This window comes from Scyliorhinus torazame, chromosome 6, assembly GCF_047496885.1.
Source record: "Scyliorhinus torazame isolate Kashiwa2021f chromosome 6, sScyTor2.1, whole genome shotgun sequence".
In the NCBI taxonomy this organism is placed as follows: Eukaryota; Metazoa; Chordata; class Chondrichthyes; order Carcharhiniformes; family Scyliorhinidae; genus Scyliorhinus; species Scyliorhinus torazame.
The window spans coordinates 306,125,608-306,142,619 of NC_092712.1; the positions used below are offsets into that span (position 1 = coordinate 306,125,608).

At 49.5% G+C, this 17,012-nt stretch overlaps 1 protein-coding gene across 1 annotated transcript in view; it reads left to right on the forward strand.

Annotated features, from left to right (window-relative positions):
- Positions 1-17,012, forward strand: part of LOC140425568 (uncharacterized) — a 199,478-nt gene that overhangs the window by 46,254 nt on the left and 136,212 nt on the right. Inside the window, exon 2 of the mRNA XM_072510004.1 lies at positions 13,129-13,278. Within this exon, the coding sequence (XP_072366105.1) occupies positions 13,129-13,278 (150 nt within the window). The remainder of the gene's footprint in view (positions 1-13,128; positions 13,279-17,012) is intronic.

Genomic DNA, 17,012 nt, shown 5'->3' on the forward strand with positions numbered 1-17,012 from the left:
CGCCGAGCAAGACATAAACATGGCAAATCAATATAATACAGAACTTTGTACATTGGATTCCTCCCGTACATATCAGTTTTCCGGATCATTTATGTATTTTCTTGCTCAGATGCCCCCCAGAAACCCCCCCCCCCGGGTTGCTGCTGCTGTCGACCGAACTCCATGTAACGCTCCGCGAGGTAGTCTAGGAACGGTTGCCACCGCCTGGAGAACCCCTGCGCAGACCCTCTCAAGGCAAACTTTATCCTTTCCAATTTGATAAACCCTGCCATATCATTTATCCAGGCCTCCACGCTGGGGGGCTTCGCATCTTTCCACACTAACAAGATCCTTCGCCGGGCTACCAGGGATGCAAAGGCCAGAATACCGGCCTCGTTCGCCTCCTGTACTCCCGGCTCATCCGCTACTCCAAATAGTGCTAGCCCCCAACTTGGCTTGACCTGGACTGTCACCACCTTGGATATAGTTCTCGCAACTCTCTTCCAGAACCCATCCAGTGCCGGGCACGACCAAAACATATGGGCATGGTTCGCTGGGCTTCCTGAGCACCTCCCACATCTGTCCTCCACCCCAAAGAACCTACTCAGCCTTGCCCCCGTCATATGCGCTCTGTGACCAACCTGAAATTGTATCAGGCTAAGCCTGGCACATGAGGAAGAGGAATTAACCCTACTTAGGGCATCAGCCCACAGACCATCTTCAATCTCCTCCCCCAACTCCTCCTCCCATTTGCCCTTCAGCTCCTCTACCAAAGCCAGCCCCTCTTCTTTCATCTCCTGGTATATCGCCGACACCTTGCCCTCGCCGACCCATACACCCGAAATCACCCTGTCTTGAATCCCCTGTGCCGGGAGCAGCGGGAATTCCCTCACCTGCCGCCTCACAAACGCCCTCACTTGCATGTACCTGAAAGCATTTCCCGGGGGTAGTCCAAACTTCTCCAGCGCCCCTAAGCTCGCAAACGTCCCATCGATGAACAGGTCCCTCATTCTTCTAATCCCTGCCCGATGCCAGCTCTGAAACCCCCCGTCCATCCTTCCTGGGACAAACCGATGGTTATCTCTGATCGGGGACCACACCGAGGCTCCCATCGCACCCCTGTATCGTCTCCACTGCCCCCAGATCTTTAGCGTTCCCGCCACCACCGGACTCGTGGTGTACCTTGTCGGCGAGAGCGGCAGCGGTGCCGACACCAGCGCCCCCAGGCTCGTTCCTTTGCAGGCGCCATCTCCAACCTCTTCCATGCCGCCCCTTCTCCCTCCATCACCCACTTACGGATCATCGCCACGTTGGCTGCCCAGTAGTAGCCACACAGATTCGACAACGCCAGCCCTCCTCTATCTCTACTACGCTCCAGGAACCCCCTCCTTACCCTCGGGGTCTTACTCGCCCACACAAAACCCATAATGCTCCTGCCTACCCTCTTAAAAAAGGCCTTGATAATCACAATTGGGAGGCATTGGAATACAAAAAAAAAATTCGAGAGGACCACTATTTTAATCGACTGTACTCTGCCCGCGAGCGAGAGTGGCAACATGTTCCACCGTTTGATGTCCTCCTCCATCTGCTTCACCAGCCGCGTCAAATTAAGTTTGTGCAGGGCCCCCCAGCTCCTAGCTACCTGGATCCCCAAGTATCGAAAGCTCCTTTCCGCCCTCCTCAACGGTAGGTCGTCTATCCCTCTTCCCTGATCCCCCGGATGAACCACAAAGAGCTCAGTCTTCCCTACATTGAGCCTGTAGCCCGAGAAGTCCCCAAACTCCCTTAGGATCTGCATGACCTCCACCATCCCCTCCACTGGGTCCGCCACATACAGCAACAGGTCGTCTGCATACAGTGACACTCGATGCTCCTCTTCCCCTCGAACCACCCCCTCCATTTCCTGGACTCCCTTAAGCTGCCACTATCTCCGCCTCTCCCTCCACCGATGGCACCATAATCACATTTAGGAGCCTCCGCACATTGGTGTTTAGCTGCCTGCCCTTTACAAATCCCGTCTGGTCCTCGTGAATCACCCCCAGGACACAGTCCTCAATCCTCGTAGCCAACACTTTTGCCAGCAACTTACCATCTACGTTGAGGAGCGAGATCGGCCTATATGACCCGCATTGCAGTGGGTCCTTATCCCGCTTCAGGATCAAAGAGATCGTCGCCTCCTACATTGTCGGGGGCAGGGTCCCCCCCTCCCTTGCCTCATTGAAAGTCCTTACCAGCAACGGGGCTAACAGGTCTACATACTTCCTATAGAATTCCACCGGGAACCCATCCGGTCCCGGGGCCTTCCCTGCCTGCATGCTCCCCAGTCCTTTAACCAGCTCCTCCACCCCAATTGGCGCCCCCAAACCAGCCACCTCCTGCTCCTCCACCCTCGGGAACCTCAGTTGGTCCAAGAATCGTCGCATCCCCTCTTTTCCCCCTGGGGGCTGGGGCCTGTACAGCTCCTCGTAGAAGGCCTTGAATGCCTCATTCACTTTCACCGCACTCCGCACCGTAGTTCCCCTTCCATCCTTGACTCCACCAATCTCCCTCGCTGCCATCCTCTTACGGAGCTGATGTGCCAGCATCCGGCTGGCCTTCTCCCCATACTCCTACATCGCTCCGTGCCTTCCTCCACTGTGCCTCTGCCTTCCCTGTGGTCAACAGATCGAACTCCGTCTGGAGAATTTGCCTCTCCCTGAGTAGTCCCTCATCAGGGACCTCTGCATATCTCCTGTCCACTCTTAAAATCTCCCCCACTAACCTCTCCCTTTCCCTGCCCTCTCTCTTCTCCCTATGAGCCCTAATGGAGATTAACTCTCCCCTGACCACCGCCTTCAGCGCCTCCCATACTACTCCCATCTGCACCTCCCCGTTGTCGTTGGCCTCCAGGTACCTTTCGATGCACCCCCGCACCCTCCCACACACTTCCTCGTCTGCCAACAGTCCCACATCCAACCGCCACATCGGGCGTTGGTCTCTCTCCTCCCCCAGCTCTAATTCCACCCAGTACGGGGCGTGGTCTGAAATGGCTATGGCCGAATACTCCGTTCCCTCCACTTTCGGGATCAATGCCCTGCCCAGAACAAAAAAATCTATCCGGGAGTAGGCCTTGTGTACATGGGAGAAAAAAGAAAATTCTCTGGCCAAAGGCCTGGCAAATCTCCACGGATCTACTCCCCCCATCTGATCCATAAGCCCCCTGAGCACCTTGGCCGCAGCCGGCCTCTTTCCGGTCCTAGATCTGGAGCGATCCAGTGCTGGGTCCAACACCGTGTTGAAATCCCCACCCATTATCAAGCTTCCTACCTCCGAGTCCGGCATACGCCCCAACATACGTTTCATGAATCCAGCATCGTCCCAATTCGGGGCGTATACATTTACCAATACCACCCCCGTCCCCTGCAACCTACTGCTCACCATCATGTATCGGCCTCCATTGTCCGCTACTAGGTTCTTGGCCTCAAACGACACCTGCTTCCCCACCAGTATTGCCACCCCTCTATTCTTCGCATCCAGCCCCGAATGGAACACCTGTCCGACCCATCCCTTCCTTAACCTGACCTGATCTGCCACCTTCAGATGTGTCTCCTGAAGCATGACCACGTCTGCCTTCAGTCCCTTTAAGTGCGCGAACACTCGGGCCCTCTTAACCGGCCCATTTAGGCCTCTCACATTCCATGTGATCAGCCGGATTGGGGGGCTAACCCCCCCCCCCACTGCCGACTAGCCAGCTCCTATTTTAGGCCAGTCCCGTGCCCGCGTCTCCCGCACCCTCCAGTCCCCCAGACGGGGAACCCCCGCCCCGACCACCTCTTCCATTTTCAGTTCCCCCTCGGCCAATGCAGCAGCAACCCTATTGTTCCCCCCCTCTCAAGCAGTCTTGTGTTGTAGCTTCAGCAGGTCGACACCTCATTTTCTGGTATGCCTGGTGCTGCTCTTGGCACGCCCTCCTGCGCTCTTCATTGAACCAGGGTTGATCCCCAGGATTGGTGGTAATGGTAGAATGGGGAATATGCCGAGTGATGAGGTTACAGATTGTGGTTGAGTACAATTCTGCTGCTGCTGATGCCCCACAGAGCCTCATGGATGCCCAGACTTGAGTTGCTAGATCTGTTCCGAATTTCTCCCATTTAGCACGATGGTAGTTCCTCACAACATGATGGAGGGTATTCTCGATGTGAAGATGGAACTTGGTCTCCACAAGGGCTGTGGTGGACAAGCACATCGGCAGCAGAAAGAGATAAAAAAGTTCAGCAAAACTGGGTTTCATAGAAACAAGATTGAACCAATGGAGAGGCAATGAATACAGGTTGGCCAAGACAACAGTAATACCAGCAGAATCACAAACATGAGAAAAACAACAGAGAAAAATTACATAGAATTACATAAAACTTTACAGCTTTACATTCTGGTCTATGCCAGTATATTATGGTCTTGGGTGGGATTTTTCAGCGCAGTGACTGGAAATTCCCGCCCGAGGTCAACGGATCTTTAAATGTTTCCCGTCCCGTCCATGGCGATCTTGAGGCGGGCGTGGCTGAACAATCCAACCCCTTATTTCATCCCATCCCATCAGCTTATCCTTCTATTCCTCTCTCCTTTACGTAGCTATCTAGTTTTCCTTTAACCAAATCTGTGCTCAATTACTTCAGCCACTCAATGTAGCAGCAGGTTCCGCATTCTCCAAATTCTCTGGGGTTCAAAAACATAATGTCAAATCCTTCTGTTTTATCTTCGGTGATTTAATATCGCTTTTGTCTTTGATTTTTTTTTTCCTCTCTCTCAAATTTCTTCGACCGAAATGAGTTGGAAACTGAGGTTGGATCGAAGCAGACAGAAAACAAAAGAGAGATGGCCCACTGCTGCCTCTCATGTCCACCTGACATGGTTCCTGAAAGGGAATTGTTCAAAGCAACAACCCCTGTCAATTTTACTCTGAAGGACTCAGTTCAAAGGTTGTATGAAATGTCGACATTTATATGCTATGGTTCTTTCTTGCACATAAAAGGCTAGTCACACACTACCCATTTTCAATCAAGCACTGCATAATGATTTTTCCTGGATCCATTGAGGAAAACACTCGCTTCAGTAACTTTCGGTGTCTATATGGAAATCAGTCAACTTTGATCACATATAGCTTTTATTAGCTGCCATCATGCCTTTTGAAAGAAATCATACTTTCCATCTGTGCTTCCCGTCTCTGTTGATCTATGAAAAATAAATGTTCTTTTGCCTCATTGTCTGGCTTCATCACCTTGTTGTCGTTAATGGTGAGCAGACTTCATTAAAGTTTTTAGCTGCCTGTTGACACCAGGGATTAATTGACTATTTCAAGAAACGTACCTTCTTCTGACAAAGGTGTTCTTGTCGCCAAAGTTCACAGAATTGTTACAAGTGAGTGTGCAACTCACCTAGTGGCATTGCCCTGCCTTCTTCCCTGCAACCCAGCACATTCTCCCTTTTCGGGTGACAGAATGGTGCAGAATGTTCATGAGCATCAGGTCACCGAGGGGTCACAAAAGGCAGCTCGCTCCCTAAGAAGAGCTGATGGAGATACACTCTTGCTCCCAGATTCGGTGAGGCTTCTCTCGAAGTGTTGCTCAATGCCGTGGAAGCCAAGAGGGGTGCCCTCCACCCCGAGGAGGGAAGGAGGAGGCCGGGGGTGTCAGGCCAACCCTGCGTGGGAGGAACATCCCAGAGATTTTGAGCATGAAAATCTAGCCTGACACTCCAGTGTAGCACTGAGCAAGTGCTGCACTGTCAGAAGTGCACCGGGGACTATAGAGGGGACAATGAAGATGGTGGGCCTGTGCATGCTGTCGGTTGGTGAATGTGAACATTGCTGCGCTATTTCCATCTTTATTGCCTGGGTTGTCATTGAAAAAAAAACATTGGAGAAAAGACCTTTCAATGCACATACCTTCTGATCATAGAGAACATTTTACAGACAAATACGGGTAATGTAATATAACTGTCTTTTTACCAGATTTTTACATGTAGTCAGTAAATGGTTGGCTGGACATTGATGCCACATTAGATAAGATTAGTTCATCCACAAATCCCAAAATATGTTTGACCCTGTGGTGCATCTTATTTGCTGGTGGAATTAAAATACCAATTTATTCAATGGAGATGGGGTGGTCAACAGTTACAATTGGTTTGAGCTGTGACATAAAGTTTGTGGCATATCCTATTGATAGCCTGGTTCACATTCAGCTCAGTGAGGGGGGAAATCTGCCTTTCCGTCCACATGAGATAGGACTGAAAGGCAAATATAACAGAGGCAAGTGAATTTGAGATAACAGAGTGAACAAATATAGCTTTTATTTGTAGGTATTTTAAAACGTCAAGTGCCAGGAAAACAAAGTTCCATTCATACTGTAAAACCAATAAAAATTAAACAAAATTTGGCGTTTTGAGTGTAAATTAAAAGTTAATGGGGGATATTCCATTCTGGGCCTTAAGTCCCACGGTGGGGTCAGGAACTGGGAATGTTACAGCAGTGAAGGGTGGTGGGAATTTGCACCCAGTCGTGCTGGCCTAATTAATTATGCAGTCGGGGGTTACACGATGTTTTGCGTGACAGGGCAGGTTGGACGGCAAGCACCCCACTGTCACACCCGGGAAGCATATTGAAAAGGGGCCTGACGCCAACTTACCCACTGTTGAAGGAGGGGGTGATCTGTCGGTCACAGGGTGCTCCAGCCCCCACATTGAGTGACGTTCCTTCGAAGTCCTGCTCAATGTAGTGGAGGCCAGGAGGGGAAACCTGTACCCCGAGGATGGAAGGAGGATGCCAAGCTGTCAGACCAAACCTGTATGAGAGGATGTCTCCAGCGAGGTCAGTTCCCAGGGCCTCCACCAGAGGATTGCTCTGCAGTGTAGCAAACAGAGGAATGAGCTTATCCACTCCGCCCGAGTAAGTGAACCTCCAATTGCTTCCACTCATCTCACTGAATGGTCGAGGTGACTGAGCCTCAATGGTAAAGGCACCATCCATATGGCCTGCGCATCAAAGAGCCACTCAATATGGTAAGGTGGTGTCTCATATCTCGTCTGCAGGTGGAGAGGACACTGTGGGTCCCAGATCCTTCCAGATAGAGAACTCAGATGGTGTCCAGAAAGGGGTACAGGGTTGGGGGAAGGGGTTAGGCATTGAGGGCACGAGTGGTAGCGTAGCAGTATTGACACTCGACATAGTGGTTCACCACTTTGTGGTGGGTTCAAATCCCACCATGACAGATGGAGGAATTTGAATTAAACAAAAATGTGGAATTAAAAGTCCAATGATGACCATTGTCGATTGTTGTAAAAACCCATCTGGTTCACTAATGTCCTCTCGGCAATGAAATCTGACAGCCTTACCTGGTTTGGGCCTACATGTGACTCCAGATCCACAGCAAAGTGGTTGAAATGGCCCAGTAAGCTATTCAGTTCAAGGGAACTTATGGAAGGGCAACAAATGTTGGCCCCTAGTCAGCAACAACCATAAGATATAAGAGCAGAATTAGGCCATTCGTCCCATCGGGTCTGCTCTGCCATTCGACCATGACTGATACATTGCTCATCCCAATTCTCCTGCCTTCTCCCCATAACCCCAAATCCCCTTATTAATCAAGAAATTCCCTGTAGGTGGTTAGCCAGTGTGTGTGGAGAGGTTGGCGGTGGGGTGAGAGTGGGCATGGGGAGGGGAGGAGGCGACCTGGCAGTTATGGAGGATGAGTTTGGTCATGGACGGGGCAGAGGGCCATCTTGGGTGGGCCCGATTCAGAGTGGGGATGGGGGGGGCGGAGCCTCAGGATAATGATGGTTGACTTTGGGGGGAGGGCAGGCGAGGACCACCAGGGAGAATTGTGACATGGAATGTCTGCAGGCTAAATAGGCCGGTTAAACGATCCTGGATGTTTGCGCACTTGAAAAGTTTGAGAGCGGAGGTGAATTTTGTGCAGGAGATGCATCTCCGGGTGAAAGATCAGATGAGGTTGAGGAAGTGATGGGTGGGGCAAGTGTTTCACTCGAAGTCAAAGGTGGGGGGGGGTTTCCATATTGGTGAGCAAGTAAACAGGGTGTACGGGGGCCAGGGAAGTGTGGGGCCCGGGGGGGGGGGGGAGGAGGTTTGTGCTAGTGAGCGGGGTGCTCGTGGGGACTCTGGTGGTGTTGGTGAATGTGTACCCACCCAATTGGGATGATGCCGGATTCATGAAGGGGCTATTGGGGGAGATCCTGGACTTGGACATTCACCAGCTGATTATGGGGGGATGGGGAGAGAAATTTCAATTGAGTAATGGAGTCGAGGGTGGACGGGTCGAACCCTAAGTCGATGGGGAGGCCGAGAATGGCCTGTGAGTTAGGAGAGTTTATGGAGAGGATGGGGATGGTGGATCCATGGAGGCTTGGGTACCCGGGAGAGAGGGAGTATTCCTTATTCTCGCATGTGTATAGGGTTTATTCCAAGATTGACTTTTATGTAGTGAGCAGGGCAGTGCTGATGGGGGTGGAAAGTGCGGGATACGCGGGAATAGCGATTTTGGACCATGCTCTGCACTTTCTAGACGTGAGTCATCATTCGGGTCAGGCACAGAGCCTGGGGTGGAGATTGTATTCGGGGCTTTTGGCCGACAAGGTGTTCTGTGGGACGTTGACGATGGTGATTAAGAATTATGTGGAGCTCAATCAGACGGGGGGGAATCGGCAGCCACGTTTTGGGAGGCCTTGAAAGGGATGGGCCGGGGGAGAAAATTATTTGAGCCCAAAAGGATAGGATGAGGAGGTGTTGCTCTCTTTATTTGTTTCTAAATATAGCGGTCAATATAGTCGCCTTCCTGAATCCTAATTATGTTTGCTTTAAAGTCGGCAGGTATCTCTCGATATCACCACAAGGTTCAAACCCGAATACTGATCAAAGAGCCGATACACCAATTAGTTAGTTCAAAGTCAATACTATTGATTTACACACACAGTAATATCTACTCATGCACAAAATACTACAAACTAAACTATCTCTGACGCTAAGGCCTATACTTAACTTCGGGCGCCCACTCAGTCAGAGGAACAATGACCATTGTTTGGATCTGAGGCTGCTGGGTTCGAAGTGGTACAGGAGAACAGCTAAAGTCGTCCATCTGGTAGCGAGCGTTGACCTTGGACTTACTTGCTTCTGGAGCAGCTGGTGGACGGGTCTCACCGCTTTGAGAGCCAATTCCAAGAGAGCGAATCTCTCTCGGGGCCTTCTTCTTATACCCGAAGGGGCTTCGCGCGCTTTGGGCGGGCCTCGAACTTGGCCCCAATTAATTGGGCCGTATCTCGATCACTCGTATTGATCTTGACCAATAAAGGGGTGGGTGTCCTGATGGCTGGGCGGGTCCTATGTGGCCGTTGGCCTTGCTTTGTTTATGCTTTCTGTTTGGGGAGCTGGCGCCGCGATGTCTGGAGCTAGATCGGTTGCTTGAGTGTCTTTCCTTTGTTCCCGGGGATGGGCCATCAATATGCTAATTGACCTACAGTTTCAGTCCCGTTTGGGAGCTGTTTCTTCAATATGCATACAGGCTCTGTGCCCGCTTGCTTTCGTAACATTGTCCATTGTTCCCTTCATTCATTGCGGGCATCCATTTTGTATTCTGGAAGTGGCCATCCCAGATGGCTGCAGAGGGAAGAGCATCAGCGACTGTTGGTAGGGCCGGGCGGAGCACTCCCGCCCTGTGTAAGAATGCTCAGTGTCAAAACCAAGACTATAGTGAGAGGTGTGTAGACAGGGTAGAGACGGCAATCTCTAGTGAACATCTGGCAGCTGGGACTATAGATTCTTCCGTCCAGACCCATCTGATACATACCTGCAACTTCTCTGCTAGTGAAACCGTCCTCCTCTGGGGTTCCAGATCTTTCTGGAAAATGAACTTCTGAAGACACTGCAAGCTGTCAAGGTGTGAAAGGGCCATTTAGAGACACACTGTAGTGTTCCTCCAGATCTATTGGAACATTAGAATCACCCCCTTCAGTACTCCAGTAACCCTCACTGTGACCAGCCTGGTGGATGCCTGTAGCTGGGTCTTGAGGTGGAGTCATCAGCCAGAGAAACGGCACGTATACCTCCATGCCCATATACTTTCATATTTTCCGACAAAAGGATAGTCTGCACCTCGCAAAGGCACTATGATAACCCCCAGAAAAGCAGACATTCACATGACAAATTCAATGCTGCTGGTTGCATATTAATTGGGTATGGAGAGAATCACACTCCCTTATGTTCCAGAATTTTTTTTTTTTTTTAAATATTTTATTGAGGTATTTTTGGTATAGTATCAACAACAAAATAAACAATATACATGAAACCATAAACATAGTGCAAAAGCCATTTACCTTTCATACAGGTCCCACCTTTATTACCCCCCTACTCTAATCTAAACTACCCCCCCCACCCGTCTGCTGACGATTAATTTTCCGCAAGGAAGTTGACGAACGGTTGCCACCTCCGGGCGAACCCTAACAGTGACCCGCTCAAGGCGAACTTGATTTTCTCCATACAGCGAAAGCTAGCCACGTCCGATAGCCAGGCCTCCGATTCCGGGGGCTTTGAGTCCCTCCATGCTAATAGTATCCGTCTCCGGGCGACCAGGGAAGCAAAGGCCAGAACGTCAGACTCTTTCTCCTCCTGGATTCCCAGATCTTCCGACATCCCGAAAATCGCCACCTCTGGACTCAGCGCCACCCTTGTATTTAACACCGTGGACATGACATCCGCAAACCCCTGCCAAAATCCCCTAAGCTTCGGACATGTCCAAAACATGTGGACATGGTTCACTGGTCTTCCCGTGCATTTTGTACACCTGTCTTCCACCCCAAAGAATCTGCTCATCCGGGCCACTGTCATGTGAGCCCAGTGAACAACCTTAAATTGTATCATGATAGAAGAGAATGTAATGTTAACAAAGAGCTTCAAGCTGAGTTATTAAACAAAGCTGATTTATTTTACACTACTAAATTAAAGATTCTAACCAGTCAACAAGGAATAAATTATTAAGTAAAACAATATGATATCTCTTACAACAGAACTCTATGCTCCGCCGGCGGGATTCTCCATTTTGCCGACGCCCAGGAGTTTCCCGATGGCGTGGGGCTGCCCGACAATGGGGAAATCCCATTGACTGGCATTGGAAAACTGAGAATCCCGCTGGCGGGTTGAGGCAGAAATGTGGAGCAGCGGAGCGGAGAATCCAACCCCTGATCTCTCTAACGCCGTACAACCTTCTCCCAGAACCCCAGAAGTCACATGATATTTATATCACTGCTCCTTATCTCCATCAGGTGGTGAGAAGTATTGTTACCTTATTGTTAACCCCTTGTATTCCTTACAATACACATATTGTTACAAGATGGTGATACACAAGTTCCCTGAGGCACTTAGACCCTCAGTCATGCCTTTCTCCAATCCCCTGGCCTTACAAACACTATTGGGCGGGATTCTCCAGCCGCACCCGCCCGGCGATCAGAAATTCTCGCTTGATATAAATGGACCTTTACATGGTCCACGTCTCGCCCGTGGCGATCTTGCGGCGGGGGGTGTGGGGGGGGGGGGGGGAGAATCCAGCCCCATGAATGGCTATTGACAAGAGTTGACTTGGTAGCTTTACTCTCTTCCTGTGCCTCCTGATACATCCTTTTGGGAACCTTACTCCTCTTCAACAAGTATGTTAAGAAGTGGAACAAGAATAGAGGATGCTGGAAAAACACAGCAGGTCTGGCAGCATCTGAATGAAGAGGAAGCAGAGTTAACATTTCAAGTCCATTTGTTAGCATTAACTCTGCTTCCTCTCCTTACAGAAGCTGCCAGGCCTGCTGTGTTTTCCTAGCATCCTCTGTTTCTTGTTTCAGATTCCAGCATCCGCAGTATTTTGCTTATGGTAAAAAAAAAATGGGATCCCCGTAGGAAATCCCTTGGTTTCAATGTATTGTGGTGGTGGGCAAAATGTGTAGATTACTGACGATTCCCTCATTGTGGCCATTTGCAGAAGATCCCAGCAACTCACCAACTAAAAGCAACATCAAAATCCATCAATAAGTGGCGACAAATCAGCGAAGGTTCGAAAGGTAAAGATCCGCTTTGAATAAAGCAAGTGTACCGGGATCCGCGGGCTATGAGCCTCATTTATACAGTTGTCAATGTGCACACGATCCAACAGGAACAGTCCGATAATGCCGTAACATCTACTATAAAAGAGATAGGGACTTTAAACATCATCCCTTATTCTGCCAGCAATTTTCTCAGGACCAAAGCAGGGTGTAAAAATGGGTCCACTAAAGATTTCCCCTCAACCACTGTTCCCAGATGCGACTGAAAGTAATGGGAAAATTGGGACCATTGCATTTGACACACCTGGGAGTTCTGTTGAGGCAAATCGTTGCAATAACCTCCCTGCTCTAATTAGATCCCTAATAATTAGATTAGTGACTCACTACATTTGGAAGGACCACTATAATTCAAAGCAATTAAGCTGAAAATTAATCCCCTCAAGTGATCCATTCAACACCAGTCAGCAAGGTTTTTACCATCGATGGAGAAAAGTAACGGTCGTGGTTAGAGGTTTTATAAATATTTTCCCTATGACCGAGGAAGCTACAAGTGATGAATGATGTAACAGGAATTGACAGGTAGGTGAAGTTATTCCAGTTTGTTGAAATGTGTGTGTTCACCAGTTTGTTTTCTGAGTGCCAGCTCAACCTATCACACTGATTTGAACCTCAAACTACCTTGTGCGAATAGGCTAGTTTTCACATTTAACACATCTCACATTTAAAAACATAAGATGAAATAACAGCTTGTGTGTGCCCTTGAAGTGTCAAGACTACAGAATGGGTTCTTTAATCAGCACATAGGAAAGAGGTTTTTATCTACACTGCTGATCAATGAGTTGTGACTCTGATCCCACGCGATGATTTGTTTGGTCAAATCTGTAGGAGCGAGATGAGAGTGGAGGAATGGTTAAGAGTGAGGTGAGTAACGTCAGAGTGAGAGGAGGAGGAAGAAAGGCTGAGGGTGTGTAGGTGGTAGGAAGACGAGAGGTAAATGGAGAAGGAGCGAGTGGGTGGGAGGGCATGGGGAAGCTTTGGAAAATATAGCCCGTGACTCTCAGTTACTTCTCTTTTTCTCACCAGGACAGCCCAGGTTCCACCACATCCTGTTAGGAACCCCCTCTGTCCCAGATGTCCAGGCAAGTACGAAGGAAGACCATGAAGAGACAAGCAAAATGTTTGACAAAAAAGCAGAATTCAGAAAAAAACTCAAGACGATAAAAGAGAAGACAGGTAAGAGAGGTACCAAATTCGTTGACTTGTCAGATGCCATGTGGTATTTTTAAAGGATAAGCTTGCAGATCACAAAAGCACAAACAAACAAGAGCTTTATTGGAAAGGTGTTTTCTCACAGGCGGTGAGGACACATTGCCAGTTTGCCCGTACAAACAAACGACCAATGCCGTAATCAATACATCACGTGATTGGACTCTTAAAGTGACCTTGTTCCATTGAGATATTCATTATATAAGAAACCATGTGCCGAGCATCCCGTTGGTACAAACTAGATGTCACACGCCATAGGTGTCACAGGTAAGTTTGCTCGCATTGTTATAGGTGGTGGTGGGGATTGCAAGGTTTGGGAACGGACTGGGTAAATGGATTCAAATTATTTACCCGGGTGGAGGGTAAGTGCTGGGTTGACAGGTCAATGTCTGGTGCCCATGGCGATTGTGCATGGCTCACATTCTGCCTACCTCAAAATCCCATGCAAGGGCAAAACGAGAATGGCAACAGCCAAGCCCGGAGCAGAAACTCTGCCCTGTTCCTGCCAAGCTGTGAAACTGGCCCCAATTTCTTCTCCTTTTTAAAAAAATAGACAGGCGGGTTTACAATACGGGTTTGCTTTTTGTACAAAATTAGTATTGAGTTCTGACTTTTTACGTCGATGCATCATTTTACAAAGATAAATGTGACCAAGTAGTTTCAGTCTGTAAGCATTGGCCTGGCCAATATGTTACTTTCTGAGATGCAGGGAAAATGTGGATTCTCCGAATGTTATTTGGTGTCAATTGATTAACCTGAACATGCCACCCATTCAAAGCAGAAGAATAGATACGTGCAGTTTGTAATAGGCCCAGACTGGTGTTGCCAGTTATTTCCAAGCATGAACAAATCTATTGTAGTCAAGACTGAACCACAGTGGGCAGCACGGTGGCACAGTGGGTTAGCCCTGTTGCCTCACGGCGCCGAGGTCACAGGTTCGATCCCGGCTCTGGGTCACTGTCCGTGCGGAGTTTGCACATTCTCCCTGTGTTTGCGTGGGTTTCACCCCCATAACCCAAAGATGTGCAGGCTAGGTGGATTGGCCACGCTAAATTGCCCCTTAATTGGAAAAAATTGATTGGGTACTCTAAATTTAATTTCAAAAAGTAGTCTGTTTCAAAGAAAGGTTTCTATCTGGCATGTTAACCTATCTTTGCTGTTCTCTGTTGCTGCCAGACTTGTGTGTATCCAGTATTTTCTATTTTAATGGCAAATCATTTTTCATCCACCAATTAAGGCCTCGAGAGGTGTGGGGACCTCTGTGTACTAATTGAAATTACGTCCCTCTTGCCCTCTTTGCAAAGAGGAGCCATATACAGAGTGGCAAACGCCTTTCCAGCTGCCATTCTCAAGTGTTTTGTTTTAATCACATTCCTGCTTAGCTCTCAGAGAAAATGGAATTGGGTTTAAACTCCCTCGGTGCATCACAGACAGATTGTGTGAAAGAGATTCCTGACTCGAGGCAAGGGATTGAGTGAGTTTTTTCTGACCCGCCTCCTTGTCAAGCGAAATGCCTCAGGCGGGTGTGAGGTGGGGCGGAATGCTCTGCGGAGCTAACACTTATCCCATCAGCACAGGCACCCATCGAGATTGCAGTCTGCCGTGTGATAAATGTAACACACACAGGAGCTTTTTTGGCCTGTCAAAATCTGAAATGGTCAAACTAGACCGCTTCAGAAGCAGCCTGTATTCACAAGAAGCATTTGAAATGATTTCCTTGAATCCTTTGAATTCTTCAAATATCTTGGGTTACCGAATCATAGAAGCATAGAATTTACAGTGCAGAAGGAGGCCATTCGGCCCATTGAGTCTGCACCGGCCCTTACAAAGAGCACCCCACTCAAGCCCACGACTCTACCCTATCCCCGTAACCCAGTAACCCCCACTTAACCTTTTTGGACACTAAGGGCAATTTAGCATGGCCAATTCACCTAACCTGCACGTCGTTGGACTGTGAGAGAAAACCGAAGCACACGGAGAAAACCCCCGCAGACACGGGGAGAACGTGCAGACTCCACACAGGCAGTGACCCAAGCCGGGATCGAACCTGGGACCCTGGAGCTGTGAAGCAACTGTGCTAACCATTATGCTACCGTGCTGCCCAAAATCAAAAGAGGGAGGAAAATGGGCAGCTGGCTGTGAAGGTGTAAAGTTGAAAGCGAGGCTTTCCTCATTTCTCCAGTTCTAAGCTGTATTGGGTAGGCAAGATCAGGGTATGTGGGTTTCACATTCTGGGTTTTTTATGTTGGATGAAACAGCATTTGCAGGTGTAAAGTGCCTAACGCCGGTTTCGGGGATAGACATTCCATGTTGATACTTATGCCTCATTGCCACTATGGCAGGCAGTGCCCGGCTGGGAAATAATGAGTAGACTTCCGGTGGCAGCCATGGAATGAGTGGCCACACATAAGGTGGCTCCTGCCTGAGGTTGAATCTTTTGGTTCTTTCTGCCCGTTTTACGGGGAAGTTGCAGGTGGAAAAAGTGGGAATACTGAAGAGTCTTCTCCTTCGGTGGGGAATGTCGAAAGGGTACCAGACGAGGACTGTGTCAAATAAGGGGCATTCTTCAGACCACGAGACCTCGAGTGGCGTAGCAAGGAAAAGATGGCAGAGGGACCTATGGTGTCGTTGCCCGCACAATGGTCGATGGAGCAGTTGGTTGAATTCCCTGTGGCCGAGTTTAAGAAACAGAGACATGAGGCCTCAGAGGACCTGGCAAAGGTGGCAGAGGACCTTCCCCGATGTTCCGGCCCCGATGGGCCGGGTTCCTGACCACGTGTGGTCTGAGTTTTTGTAAACCCGGCGGCTGCGGACTGTTGGCACGGGCTGGGGGGACAGGTGGGGGTGGCGAGGGGGTGTCCAGGGGGTGGCGAGGGTGTCCAAGGGGACACTACTTGGCTGGCCAGGTCATCACGCAGCCGGCGCCATATTGTACAGCACGACCGCTGCAGATCGTCGCCGTGCGAATGCCCGGGCACGGACCTGGCATTTATCCAGGCGTTTATGTCAGGGCGCTGGGAGTTTTATGTAGTGCGACTGGTAGCCCCCCCGCCGATGGAGCATCAGTGCGGGGGCGGCACCGACTTTTTCATTGTAAAACTAGACACTTTCTCTGGACATAGCCTCTGAATCGGGGACTCTAGCCCTTAGACATCAGAAATTGAGAGTCCAACCCGTGATTGTTATGAAGGAAACGCACCAGAGGTGAAAGAACATATGAGGTTGAGGAAAGGTTGGGTGGGGTAAGTATTCCCTTTGGGGCTGTTATAAAGGTGAGGGAGACTGCGGTGTTAATAAGTAAGAGGGTGGCTTTCTCGGAGCATAGCTGAGTGGGGGATTCAGGGGTTAGATATGTCAGGGTGAGTGGGAGATTGGAGAGATGCCCGGGATGTTGGTGAACGTCTATGGCCCCAACTGGGGTGATAACGGATTTTATGAAGCGAATGTTGGCAAAGATTCTGGACCGAGACTCGCATCAGTTGATTATGGGGGGTGGGGGGGGGGGGGGATTTTAACACCGTTCTGGATCCTAGGCTGGATCGGCCGTGCCCCAAGTCTATGAAAGTGTCGGCAAGGGAATTGTTGCTGTTCATGGAGCGAATGGGGGAGCGGATCCCTGGTGGTTTGGGTGACCAAGAGTGAAGGAAAATTTGTTCTTCTCACATGTGCATCGGGTCTATTCCTGAATCGATTTCTTTGAC